This window comes from Oreochromis niloticus, linkage group LG16 (genome assembly GCF_001858045.2).
Source record: "Oreochromis niloticus isolate F11D_XX linkage group LG16, O_niloticus_UMD_NMBU, whole genome shotgun sequence".
NCBI classification, from domain to species: Eukaryota; Metazoa; Chordata; class Actinopteri; order Cichliformes; family Cichlidae; genus Oreochromis; species Oreochromis niloticus.
The window spans coordinates 22,932,904-22,946,779 of NC_031987.2; the positions used below are offsets into that span (position 1 = coordinate 22,932,904).

At 43.5% G+C, this 13,876-nt stretch overlaps 1 protein-coding gene across 3 annotated transcripts in view; it reads left to right on the forward strand.

Moving 5' to 3' along the window:
• Positions 1 to 945: 945 nt before the first annotated feature.
• Positions 946 to 13,876, forward strand: part of dachd (dachshund d) — a 91,843-nt gene continuing 78,912 nt past the window's right edge. For 2 of the 3 annotated variants that reach the window (XM_005475443.3, XM_005475444.3), the window contains exon 1: positions 947 to 1,763. In XM_005475443.3, coding sequence (XP_005475500.1) covers positions 1,207 to 1,763 — 557 coding nt within the window. In that variant the 5' untranslated portion in view covers positions 947 to 1,206. Of the gene's footprint in view, positions 1,764 to 13,876 lie in introns of all 3 variants that reach the window. The other variant, XM_025903660.1, reaches the window with a different exon arrangement.

Here is a 13,876-nt window from a genome sequence, read left to right on the forward strand (position 1 = left end):
ATCTTTCTTTCCTGCACTTCCTGGAGTTTATGGCTTTGTGTTCTTACTGGTTTATTTTCAATATTCAGTTCTAAAATATTATAATATTGTTTAATATTTTAAATGTTTCTTTTCTGAGGTTTTACCTTTAAGTGCATGAACTTTTTAACCCCTAACTTACATGACATTTTTTTTAATATTCACCTGACTCCTGTGAAAAGTATCATGGGGTTTGAGATGGACAGTACATAAAACTGAGTGGATGCACTTAAAGTGAAAGATGATATAAAGCTGTTGGAAATCAATCTTTACTGTCTGACTTCAATTTACAAAATTACCAGAAAATATGCTACCTTTATGTAATCTATACATTAACTTTTTAACCCCTAACTCACATGACAGGTTTTTTAAAAAATATATTTAAAAGCTTTATATGCAATTAACTGCACATAATTCTTACAAAAAAAATATTTCACAAGAAAAAAAGTTACAGCCACTTTGGATGTGCACATAAAAAGACCAAACATCCTTCCTCACAGATGGAGTCTGCTAAAGTGATTCATATTGGCGTGTATTCTGGGGAAATATGACAAAAATTACCAAAAATAACGTGCGAATTAAAAGTTGTTTTTTAAGCGTTTGAGGGTTTAAAAAAATTGTTTTAGTATTTGCACGAAAATGAAAGCAAAAGTTAAAAAAAAAAAAAACATTACTCAACTCTTGATCGCCATAGGTGAAGTGAGCTTTGCATTAATGTTGGCTAAAAGGGATTTAAAAACATTTTTTTTAAACAGACGATTTTCTTTACAACTTATGATCCAGCATAAACGTATTTACTTTGGGCAATGAAATCATTTAACAGACGTGAAACATGCGAGCAGTGGCCGGAGCCCAGTTATCTGCTCTTCAAAGGCTCCCACTGTCCCCTAGCTCCTCCCTCTCTGTACCGTGTGACAACAACAACTCATCCACAGAGCGGAGCTGCACTTTTCAGCTCATTTTCCTCCTGTCATTCCTCCTCCTATCTTTGATCATTGTCCCGCCGCTCGCCCCCCTCCCCAAAAGAAAAAACCCTCACTCAGCACGCCTTTTTTTCGGTAGCTCTTTTTACTTTCCAACTTATCTGAGGAGCTAAACTCTCGTGGATTCTTTCATTTAGGGGTATCTCGGCAGGCTGGGTTTTCTACTTTGAACTTCGGCTACTCTCTTCCCCTCTTGTAGGTGACCATGGCCGTACCGGCTGCTCTGATCCCACCAAACCCTCTGGTCCCACCGCCTCCAATCTCGACTCCTTCCGCGACGACGTCCCCGCCGTCGACAACTTCATCACCATCTCCATCCCTGGCCCCCCCATCGGGACCCGGACAGAACCTGTTCAGATCAGAGCTCCTCGCAACCAGCAGCCCGGGCATCCCGACCCCAACCGCGGCTCTCCCCCCGAGCAAACCCGTGTACTCGACCCCGTCGCCTGTTGAAAACATACCGCAAAACAACGAGTGCAAGATGGTCGAGTTGCGCGGTGCCAAAGTCGCCTCTTTCACCGTGGACGGCTGCGAGCTCATCTGCCTTCCTCAGGCTTTCGACCTGTTCCTGAAGCACCTGGTCGGCGGACTGCATACGGTCTACACCAAGCTGAAGCGGCTCGAGATCACGCCGGTTGTGTGCAATGTGGAGCAGGTCCGCATCCTCAGAGGGCTCGGCGCCATCCAGCCCGGCGTGAACCGCTGTAAACTCATCTCCAGAAAAGACTTCGAGACCCTTTACAACGACTGCACCAATGCGAGGTTAGTGGCGAGCTCTGCTGTGCATTTTTCTTTTTCTTTTTTGGGGGTTTAAATGTCCGCACACACGGCCGTGCGTAAAGGCGCAGGAGCTAGAAAGGGGGAGACATTTTGCCTTTGCAAAACAAGCGGTCAGAAACGTACAATTGTCTTGGCCGAATTTAATAATTGATTCTTATAAGGAGTGTGTGAAAATGCGCGCGTGTGTGTGTCAAACTCCATCCCAAACACCGAGGCTGGTGTGTTTGGGCAGGAAGAGACCGGCGCGCTTCACCAGTGGTAAAGAGAGAGGGGGAAAAAAAAGTTAAGTGAAAGTTTTTTTAACACGTGCAAGGCAAAGCTGTGCCGTGATGGATAGCCTGTCTCCCTCTGAACAAATGAATCGATAATGTAGGCTACACCCTGGTTGAGTTTCACACTGCTGTTGAATAAACTTTAGGTATACAGCTGCCACCACAAAGATACAACCACAAATAAGAGCCTCTCATCTTTGCTTTCCTTTTTTTTTTAAAACTCCAATTTCTGTTTAATTTTAGACAGCTTTTAGCTCAATTTTATTTTTTTAATGACTGAAATAAAACTAGGCTATGCCTCATTATATGTCCTTGCCACAGGGGGTAGCATGATTTCAATTAGAACTTGAGTTTTCAGACAGTAAACAAGAAGGAACCAGAGTATTAGAAAAATAAAAGGGCCAGCTTTTTTCTTGTATGATTTTTTTTCACCCCCCTTTAGTATTGATGACATTTCTCAGGGAGGTTACAGTGCACTAATGGAGGAGCCTTCTTTTCTTTTTGCACACTGTAAGTGCTAAGGATAATTCATGAGAGCACTCAGTTATCTGTCTTAATTAAACATACTTGATTTCACTAAATCAAATGAGGCAAAGGACTATGAGTGTTTAAATAAATACATTAAACCATTTTGACCCAGTCAGTTATTTTTGGAGTTTTTTAAAAAATATCTTAAAATCAGAGTGATTTAAAGCAGAGATCAATATTTGATTAAAAGCCTTTTTAAAAAAAATTATTATTGTCCTGTTGCTCCTAGCTTTGATGTATCGCTCAGTCTCACAGGATGGTTCAGCCTGGTCAAATTTACCATCTTACCTGTCAGTATGATTGATTCCATATTGATCTCCTGGCTCTAGAAATGAGCTGGAAATGCAAATATGATGGAAAGGCTCACATCAGTTGGGATGGTGAGAGGGGAGGAAGGGTAGCAATAAACACTTTTGAGTCTCAGTTTTTGCAGCATGCATCCTTTTTTTTTTTTTCTTTTTTTTGTCCCCTCCAGAAAAAAAAAAACAACCGTGTGAGGTCGAACTTAATTCAGAGTTCGGATGCAGCGTGCAAATATTCACACAGACGCGTACACAAAAGTTGCTGCGCAAGCATGTTTTTTTTTTTTCTTCTTCTTCTTTATTGCCAGTTTGTGTCATTAAGAAATCCACGTGTGATAACATTTAGCATATTTGAAGCCTCAAAGTGTTGCTGTAACTAAAAAGGTACATGTGGAAAAAAACAGCAAACAAACAAACGAAAGAAGAAAAACAACAAATCAAATAGCACGCGCAGCACTGTGAGGAAGTCTGAGAGTGATGTTATTACAGTGACGAGGCTGCTTGTCGTGCACTTCAGATGTTTAAATTTATGTTACAGCATTGTGTTGCAGTCTATGCTTTCAGTAAACACCCCCCTTTTATTCTCGCGTATGAATATGCTGCAGTCTTATATTTCCATCCCACTTGCAGTCGTCTCAAAAGAATCACCTGTGCACTTTGGTGCTTAAGCATCATTTACATAAAGCATCAAGAGAGCACAGCCCCCCCCCCCCCCAAACACACACACACACACACACACACACACACACACACACACACACCATAGAGAGAAGCATACAGTGCGGTGATCCTCCTCTCAAGCCTGGCGTGGGGCTTCAGGTGACAAAGTATGTGGTTGAACTCTCCGGGTTGTCAATGGGGGGATGGCCAGCGATGGGGTTAAAGGATAATGCAGTGCCTCGCGTCGCTTTAATGACGCTAAAGTGCTGGGCTATTACAGGCACATGGACAGGACTGTAATTGTCTGTGAAAGCAGCCAGGTTCTCCCTGTGCTGGGCTGAAATCAATCACTCAGACCCGGCCTGCCCGCCTGCCTGCCCCATTTGGAGAATTACATCATGGAACAGCGAGGCATCCGCTGGATAAAAGGCTTCTGTTACTTAGAAAGAGTTTGATTTTATTTGCGGGGATGTGTGCTTTGCTTCTTGTCGTTGAATAGCTAGTGACAAAATGATCGGCCCGAGTCGCGGGGACGCGGGTTGCCCCGTAGGTGAGAACAGGTCCCCTCCCCGAAGTATTTGCTCTCGTTTTATTTATTTATTTGCTGTTTGTGCACCGACTTTCTCGCCAGATAAAAAGAAGAGTTCACCGGTTAACCCGCTCAGGTTACACAACAACAGCCCGCTGCCCGAGATAGTTTAGCTTTTCATCTCTCCCCATTACCACGATGTCACTACTCTTTTTATACAGTGGCAGAGTGATAACAATGAAGTGAATAATACTCCTATACAATGGGCCTTACTTTTTCACATGCTGTTTTTTCCCCCTCCCACAGTCTATTGTGCTAAAACAACACTCGTCTCATTTTGTACACAGTGTGAATGTGAATAGCATCACAGAGCACCACTGCATCCCGCTGTTTTAGTTTTGATGTGGACACAAACAAGCTCCAACCAAATTGTTCCCCACCATGCTTACTTTAGCACAACTCAAAAAAATAAAATAAAAGGAGTGCTGTTCACAAAGGCCATGTTGGATCCCCCCCCCCTTTTCCTGTGTTTTATTAAAAGATTAAAATAATTAGAATTCATTTTATTTAAAGTTCTTAGTTTTACAGTGAGTGTTTAAACTGTGTCTGCTTACCCTGTAGTGATTATTGCTCATCTTTAAAGATACTCGGCATATAGCGATTCTCGGCCCCTTCATTTTCTTAAGGACTCTCGTGCCAGATTAGCCGTGTTCGCTCTTGCGCTCTTGCTCCCATACTGATGCAGGTTCTGCCATCTCATCCACCCCCCACCCCCCTCCACACACACACCCCCACCTCCTAACCCACCCCAACATTATGACTCTGGCCTCTCCAGGAGCCCTCTGTTTCAGCTACTTGTTTTCCTTTTCATTTTCCCCGCGGTGGGATGAAAAAGGTTCTTATTGCTGTGTGACACTTGAACTCTCTGAAAGGTTATTATAACATGGAGGGTGGGGCGGGAGCGGGGCTGGGGGGGGGGGGGGGGGGGCAGTTGATATCGCATATCTCTCATTGGCGTGCTTTGTGGAGGCAAGGCTATCCGATGCTGGGGCGCAAGAAATACAGCAGTTAATTGACAATCATTGTCTACCTCTGAAGGTTAACCACACGCCCCAGACGATGTCCCACCGCTGGGAATGCGATGGCTTTTTCACTTACATGCTCCCCTTAAATAGATTTTTACCTGCCTTTTTTCAGTCGAGCAGATCCTCCTCCGAAGTGTTGCGAGTGACAGGTCACGGCGAAAGCCCCCTTTTTCCTTTAACAAACGCGTCTAATTGATACTGATATGACAGCGAGTGCTACGAGAGCTATCACCTCTCTTATTCCTATTTCAAGAGTGTTTATGCCTAAACACACATATTTGCAAATGACGGTAATTGTTTTGTTTAGCGCTCAGTGTGAGCTGCCACTGAGGGTGCCAGCTTGTCTCTCTCCCGCCTCTCTTCTGCTGAGCTCTCTTATAATATATTTGTTTTCTACAAGGCACGGATGTGTTTACAGGTACTCAGGGGAGATTTCTGGATTCCATTCAAATCATTCCCAGTCAGAGTGGGTGCCGAGATACCCGTCACCCAGCAACCACATCCAAGAGGGAGCCTGGGCGATAATAACTTCAAAAACAGAGTGACAGATGCCTGATTAGAGAGAGAGAGAGGGAGAAAGAGAGGGAGAGGAAGAGAAAGAGAGAGAGATAGAGAGAGATAATGGTATACAAAGCTGTTTAAAATCCAAATCTATTGAACTGCTTTCTTGAAAGCCAAATTGGCCCTCATATTGTGCTTTGCTACTTTATTGAAGTAAAAAAAAAGAAAAAAAAAAGCAGCATTTAAGGTTCTTTCTCGTTCTTTCTCTGCTTTTTTTTTGCATTTTAATCCTTCAGTGGGGCTCTGCTAAATTTGATTAGGTACAGTACATGTGCTCAAGTCAACTGTGCAGTTGGCAGATGGTGGCAAGGTGTTTTGTTTTTTTTCTTTTCCCGCAAAACAAATAGTCTCCTTGAAAATCAGAATTGCTTTATTGACTTGACATTCACTCAGCTGGAACAAGAGCAAATTAAAACATTTTTTTTTTTTGGGGGGGGGGGAAGAGAAGGGGGTCCATGGAGAAGCTCAGTTAACAAAAAAGTTACATTACTTCAAGTCTTCACTGCTTTCTGGGATCATATTTCTATAGCTTTAAATGAAGTGGGAGGCAAGATTGTCGAAACCGCAGATTTCACTTGTTAGAGAGGCTTTGTTTGACACTGTCTAATGTCATTTGTGGATTTAGAGGCTATTTGCATGGCAAAGAGGCCTGTATTGTTAATTTGCCTGTTGGACGCATTAGTTGTCCATGCTCCTGCCTTATTTGCATGCCTTTACTGGAACAGCAACAGCAGTTTGAATTACCAATTAATTCCTTTGCGAAACGAGGTGGCTTAAAATCTCAACGCCGACGTCCGTCAGGTCTTTCTGCATTGATCAGCGCGTGAAAATGATTTATTTGCTACGTTCCTCAACCATAAACGTGCATTAGCTTTGATTTTTTTTTCCCCTAGACTTAAGCTGGTTAAAATCTCTCCATCTATCCACGAGTAATCTTGCACATTAAGCTCAGTTTGATTTTTACCTGATGATTTTTTTCGCCTGTGAGTGATTGCCTAACACGCCAGCGATAGATTTCGGGTCATGCTCATTTCCATTCTCCTCCGTCCTCGGTCACAGCTCCCCAGCTCGTCTTTACTTACGAGCTCTTTCGCATTACAGCGCATTTAGGGAGCACAGCGGAAGTCACAGACGCTCGTACCAGGATGTTAAATGCTACTGACAGAAGTTAGAGGGAGCAGATGAGATTTCCTGATTGGAGGAGGAATGCAGGCCCGTGCCTGGCTCTGTCTAATATGGTCACATAGAGAAATTGATTTTCCTCAGAAATTAATTAATTTTTCATATAGCCCAAAGCTGGAGTTTAAAAAAGAGTGCACACTTGCTGGTTTCCTATTTTCCCTCTTTTTTAAAGAATTATTGCCTAATCATATTAATACTTTTGCCCCAAGGATGAAAAGATAATTGTACAAATGCATTTGGAAATATGTATCACTGAGTATTTATGATTAAATTATGCAAATAACTCCGCTCTCATCCTTCGTGGGCCCAGATTGTCTAATTAGGATTGATATGGCGAATAGATGTTGGGGAATCTGAATACAAGCATGTCCAAAGAGCAGAAAATTGAAAATGACAAGGCTGGAATCCTTAAAAAGTCTGTTGGTTTTTTTTTTTTCTTCCCCCCCTCCTCTCTGTCTAATTCAGCGTAGCTGTATCAGGAGTTAATTTTCCCCGGCTTCATTTCTCGTCTGAGCTGACAGGAAAAGGAATCCATCAGGGAAGCAATCTCAGATGGGATTCCACAAATTTCCTCTCCTTGTTTTTTTCTCCCCCTCTTCATTTTCGTGGAGGCTATCGGGGATGAATCTTCTCCTGAGTAAACATGCAGATGTTATTCCTCCAGTGTCAATGTTTTTGGAGCTCTTTTGCTCAATGCAGTACTCCTCCTTAATAATTGGAGGATATTAAGAGAAGAATGTCCTCCAACAAAAAGCCCTTTGTACTTTTTTTTTTTTGGAATTTCAAGTAATGCTCATCATATTATACAGCGGTTTTTTTCATTACAGTGGGAGTAAGGGCTAAGAATCTGCACAAGCCATCTTTTGTCCGGCACAGAGCAATTTAAATGAAATCTTCTTTTTTTTGTCTATTTCGTTTTTTCACGTTTGATCTAGAATTTTGAGCTGGTCAACTAATCAAAAATGAATTTCATAACAAAGTTAAATTCATGTCTAAATATGTTCAACATATCTTTAAAAAAATAGGCACACAAAAGAATTGTGCCTCCTTAAAAAATAATCCTAGCAGGAATGCTTAACCGCAGACAGACAGCCACTCTGCAATGACTCTGCTATGAGCCAACAGTTACATGTAATGTAACAACAGCCGTGTTCCTTGCTGGGCTCAGCGGTACATCACAGAGAAGAAACCGGGGAGGAAATGACATCGCTTTCCACTCTTTTTCTTCTTCTGTTGTTAGCTTCAGATGAACAGCAAAGCACAGGAACGGCTCCAGTGCCTCCAACAGTATCTATTAAAGGGCTGATTGTTATCTAATCTTTACCTGGCGCTAGCTGGAAAAGCCCTGAAGCTAATGACACTTGAGACTAGCAGCACATTCTACGGTGGTTCAAAGCATCTGCTCAGTCAATACCTTGTGATAAAAAAAAAAGAAAAAACATCCCCACAGCTATTTGTGTGAATTTGAATTCACTTAGACACCAGAAACACTTTATGCAGTCAATTTGTTGCATTGAATTATAGCGAACAGTGTGCATAAAATAAGCTCCCTGTTGAGCCAGCAGGCTAGATGCTAAGCTTCTCTCATGGCTCTGGTTTTTGGAGTTTCAGAAACTCTTGGGGATCAGAGTCTGCAAAGAGGAAATGAAGAGTCGTGTTATTTTTACATTTTTTAAAACACTTTTGTCTCACTTTTGCTGCGATTATTTGCGAGACCGATGCATGCTATTACAACTGCCACCCTTAATACATTAATAGGTCATATCTAGACGAGACATCTAACAACAGAGATTGATGTGAGGCGCTGCTGGGCAGATTGCTCCAGATCTGTCTTTCAAAAGATGAGAGAGAAAGAAGAAAAAAATCACCATAAGCTTGCTAATAAATCTGCTCAATCAAAAAGTGGTTGTTTTTTTCTATTTACTTAAAAGAAAATAAGGGAAATTTTAAAAGAGCGGTGATGTTCATGATGAAGATTTAGGGTCAGTATTTACAGTCTTTGCTGTGTGGTGATGTGTTCGCAGGGTACCTCTATTCTCAGTTTCAGTTCTCGCCAGTTCAAAGTGAACCGTGCACAGCTCAGTGTGTTGTGAAACAATGAGGTCTGCAACTCTGGCTTTTATCCACAGAGAGAGCCACACCCAGAGCTGCTTCCTGACGCACACCTGTAGAGGTTATGAACGGGGGTATCAATATCTCCAGGTCAACACATTTTCATCTAACACTGACATCTCTCTCTGCCTCTCGCCCCCTCACTCTCTGCCTCTGTGTCTCTCCCCTGTAAGCCTAGTGAGAATATCGGTGGGAGTCTTTATTGGTTGCGGCGCTTGGGTTTCTCTCCTCGCAGACTCAAATGTCACCGTCTCCCTGATGTTTCTTTAAAATCGCCTGTGCCACCACTTGCTGTGGCGCCTGGCTATTATTACCCGCCTCTTAAAGAGTGACAGTCGGGTCCTAAGAGACGTGACACAAACCTCTGTGGATGGAGCTGTAGTGCTGTGTCAAGCCAATGCTCCCGGCCAATCAGATAGCAGGAAACAGAACCACTGTACACCTGGTAGTGCTTGCGAGTTTAGTTTAATACTTCATAATAAAAGATTTTTAAAAAAGCAAGTTGTTCATTGTTATTGGAAACGAACACAGCTCGCACGTGATTGTGATATCTTTGACCGTCTGAAGCTGTCAAGCTCTGCCCGTACGTGTGCTAATCCCTTGAAAGCGATGCGCCGTAACAGTCGCTTGTGTACGTTGCGAGTAATTCCACAGTAGTGCAGAAAATACAGTGAGACATGTTCTCTATGGAAACAAACATGGTTATGATAATAAAGCGGCCCTTGGCTGAAATGGTCTGTCCACATATATTAACCCTGTGTGTCTTTCGCATTAGGAGCGTGTGAGCGTGTTCGCCTGCGCGCGAGTGCGCGCTGGGCGCTCTGTTAGAGAGTGTATGTGTATGCGTGTGTGAGAGAGAGAAGGAGAGTTAGAGTGTGAAAGAGAGAGACAGAGGGAGAGAGAGAGAGAGAGAGAGAGAGAGAGAGACACCCTCGCACAACTTCACATATGAATGGTCTTGTGTGAAAAGGAGGATGAATTGAGTCAAGCTGACATAGCATGCCAATAAGCTTTGTCTCATTTCCAATGCTGTATTCATTTGTGCCACAGAGAGATTTATTGCATGATTGACAATTATGAGAGGGTGACCTAGTTCTTTGTGACGGAACAAAAATGGTTTTCATCAGTTGCCTTTGCTGTCTTTTGCATTGTGTGTGTGTGTATATGTGTGTGTGTGTATGCAACGCTCCTTGGTAAAGAATAGGGATAGCCTCCGTGCACTCAGATACTTTCTCCACCCCCCCCTAACTATTGAAACTCATGCATTTTTCTAGTAATGGCTTCATATATTTTGCATAGAATCACATCATCCACTATGTCTGTCCCACAGCAGAAAAAAATGAATTTCCTACCCCATTAAGCAATGTGAGCTGTCCAAATGGATCACGTTAAAGTGACATTTTTACGAATGCTCTTCAATCTCTAACTTTTTTGGGGTGAAAATGAAAAAAGAAAAGGGAGTAAAATTGTTGTAGCTCTGCTTCAACCTCCCTGGGCTGTGTTGTTTTTTTTGTTACTTGATCACCCGAATCACAAATATACTCGTCCTCTTTTTTTCTTTTTTACTGTTGTGACTGTCAGTAAAAGGCCTTCATTTGTGCCGCACGTTTACCGATTCCTTCCCTCCTTTATGGTTGATTCTACCTGTCTATTAGTTGTGTGTTTGTCTGCGTGTGAGTGTGTGTGTGCCCAGTCAAGCTTAGATTACTACGACTGTGAGGAGGAAGTCTCTGCTCCTCCTGGGACTCCTGCTTGACTGGCCCCACAAATGATACAAGCCAGGGTTTAGTTGGGAGTTAATATCCTGCAAAATTGTCCTGCACAGCCTCGGCAGAATGTGGATGATTAAATGACACAAGCATATCAAAAACATTTTTCTCAGACTAGTGGCTGTTAAATGTCGCGCCGGTGCGGCCCGTCTCCCAAGGTTACCATTAAAAAGAAAGGAATATTCAGAGGGAAGTGGATGTCATTGAGCTTGTGCGTGTGTGTTTGCGCGTGTGCACCGAGCGGTTGCGTGCATGCTTTAGATGTTTCGTGTAATGCCCTGTTTGAGTGGTAATAATATCTCAATAGGATTTCAGGGTCTCATTGAGAGGTTTGGTAGAAGGTTGAGAGGACATATGCTAATTGTGCCTGAGAAGACTCGTCGCTCTCAGAAACATATCCCACTAGAGTTTTCCTTGTACACTGCACGCCAGACTTCCCCTAGTGACAAAAAAAAAAGAGGCTTGAGGCTCCAAAGCGATCCATTTTATCCTTTCTTTTTCAAAGGATGCAATGCTTTGTTTTAACCTCCGCAGGAAATGAGATGAAAGGCAGCGTAATAAAGCCGAAAGGTCTTTCTGTAGTTATCAAATGGCCTTTCACTCCTGACCTTTAAGATGCCACAGTAGGAACTGGAGACAATGCTAGAAATACAGATCGGATTTCAAAGATCAAACACCTCTTTGTATAGTTTTACTTGCGCGGAGAAGAAAGAACAACCTTTCGCAGCACATCATTTGAACTTGGGGCGAAAAAAATAAAAACAAGAAAATATTTGGGGAAAAGAATGAACAGCCTTGTCAGCACCTGCACAGATCAAACACTTAAGAAGTTTAAGTAGCGCAGCGCTGAATTGAGTTTTGAGGCATTTCTTTACTTTTTTATTTCTTTATCAGATGCATTTTGTCACAGAAATGGGCTTTGGATGACGAGATTTAGAGTCACTTGAGGCTAATCTCTTGAGTGGGTCCGGATCTGTGAGTGTATAAACACGTGTTTACAATACTCTTTGACGTATAATGCTTTTTCCACAGCATAGTCATTTATTTTTCCTAGCAATGAACATTAATGACTAATATTATCTGAACCGATGCCTTCCTACAGCAATTACAGAGGCCAAATCAAAAGGCAAGCTTTTAATGCATATTTTTTCCAGAGTCTTACTTACTGAACTCGAAACTTTAAGCGCATACACAATAATATAATCATCTGCCATTATCACGGACACAGCTACAGCGCAGTGGACGTGTGATGCTGGAGGTTCGGGATCAGGTTATTTGAAATGACAAGCTGCTGCACTGCAGTGACAGGTCTACAATATCCACCAGCCCATTTTTTTTAAAATAACAACTATAGACGGGCTGAGTACAGAGACCGCTAATCATGCTCTTAGATGTACGGCGTTATCAGGATTCATGATGGCACCCAGCATTCCTGTCATTCTCGACATTCTGCGTAGGGGCACTCACAGTCTGAGCGCAGAGTGTCAGTGCCTGCGGACCCCGGAGGGCTCTGTGTGAGCGTCCCAGCCGAGACCCCGCTGGGCCGGGCCTGTTGACAGTTCTTTGGCACTGTTGTCTCAGCAGGAAGACATCAGTTGGAGCAACAGAGAGGCTGTGGATGAAGGCTGTCTGGTCAGCAGAGAGAATGGAGTTGGAGAAGATTAGGCTTCACCCACGGGTCATTGTGTTCCCATAGCAGGCCCGAGCCCGACGGCCCCGGTATTGTTAAAGGGAAAGGTCAGGTCCAACGACCAGGCTAAGCCTATTAAGCAACCCGCTCGCCTTCTTCCTGGAAACCTGACTGTGCTTTCTCTTAACTACCGAGCAGGGGGAAAAAAATCAGCTTTGAACAGCTGAGGTCGGCCATATCCTGATGTGAACTGGAGACCGCTGCTAATTGAAAAGAATATTACGGTATACTCTTATGGAGACATTGCAATCAGGCTTCTAACACCAGGCAGCAATTTCATACTGGATGTTTCATTTTCTTTTTTTCAAAGTGCCACTAATTGTTTCACAGAGCCCTCCAGTTGGTATGCTGCGAGGCACGCGTGTTAGTCGGCTGGAGGTTTGCTGACAGATCCTACCAGTGTCGAACAAATCCTCACATTTATATCCTCTCAGTACTAAATGCTTATGTACCGCATTCATAAGGTCGTCTGAGCCCTAACACACTCCCATAAGTCTCCTTTAGCTGTAGTGATGGCTGGTGTCAGGGATGTCTGCTGAATGAAAGGAAACACGGGCAGATAGCGTTTGATCCGTGATGGAGATGAGTCCACATAGGAGAAGAGCTGGTGATTAATAATGGTGCATCTGGGTAAAAAGGATGTCATCCCCTGGACGTCTAATGAAAGCTCTTGAACATATCTGGGAGAGGCGATATGTTGACAGTGGATGATGCAAATGAGGCTAAATGTGAGAGGAAACCTGAAATGAATCACCCCGTCGTCTCGGTGTCGTTTGTGTGTGCGTGCACGCACACGTGTGTGCGCGCCCGCCCCGACTAGCAGCCAGCCGTTTACGTCGTACAAAGCTCGGTTTGACACTCTCCCTCCTTTGTCTCAAACTGCTAACTGTATTTAATTTCACATCTTATCGGGCCGGGCTTTGTCTGTCTGTGAGTCTCTGCACAGTGGAGGCGACCCCCAGAGATAAACTCTGTCAGGCTCTGGGGTGATTTATTAAATTCTGATTTCTGTGAAGGACTTTAATGTCGAGGGGGTGGGAAGAGCGAGGAGGGTGGTGGATGGGGGTGGGTGGGAGAGCGGGAGTGGGGGAGAAAATATGTCGCAGGTGTCTCTGCCAGCTCCGGGCACTGTTCTCTCTCCATTACCAGCATTGTTAGGTATAGAGGGGCCGGAGAAAAGAGAGAAGTAGGAATCTGTGCTGAATTTCCTGTCTTTGTTGTGGCACTGGGCTTGTTTTTCCCCTCTGTTCCAGGCCTGAACAGCAGTATCAAATCTTACATGTTTGGACTGGAGATGGCAAACAGCGTGTGGAACGTGGGTCGGATTCTCCGAGGGCTCGACCCAGCTCCGTTTAACAGTTAGAGTTACACACTGATCTTCCCTTGGACACCTCGAATGGGGCTC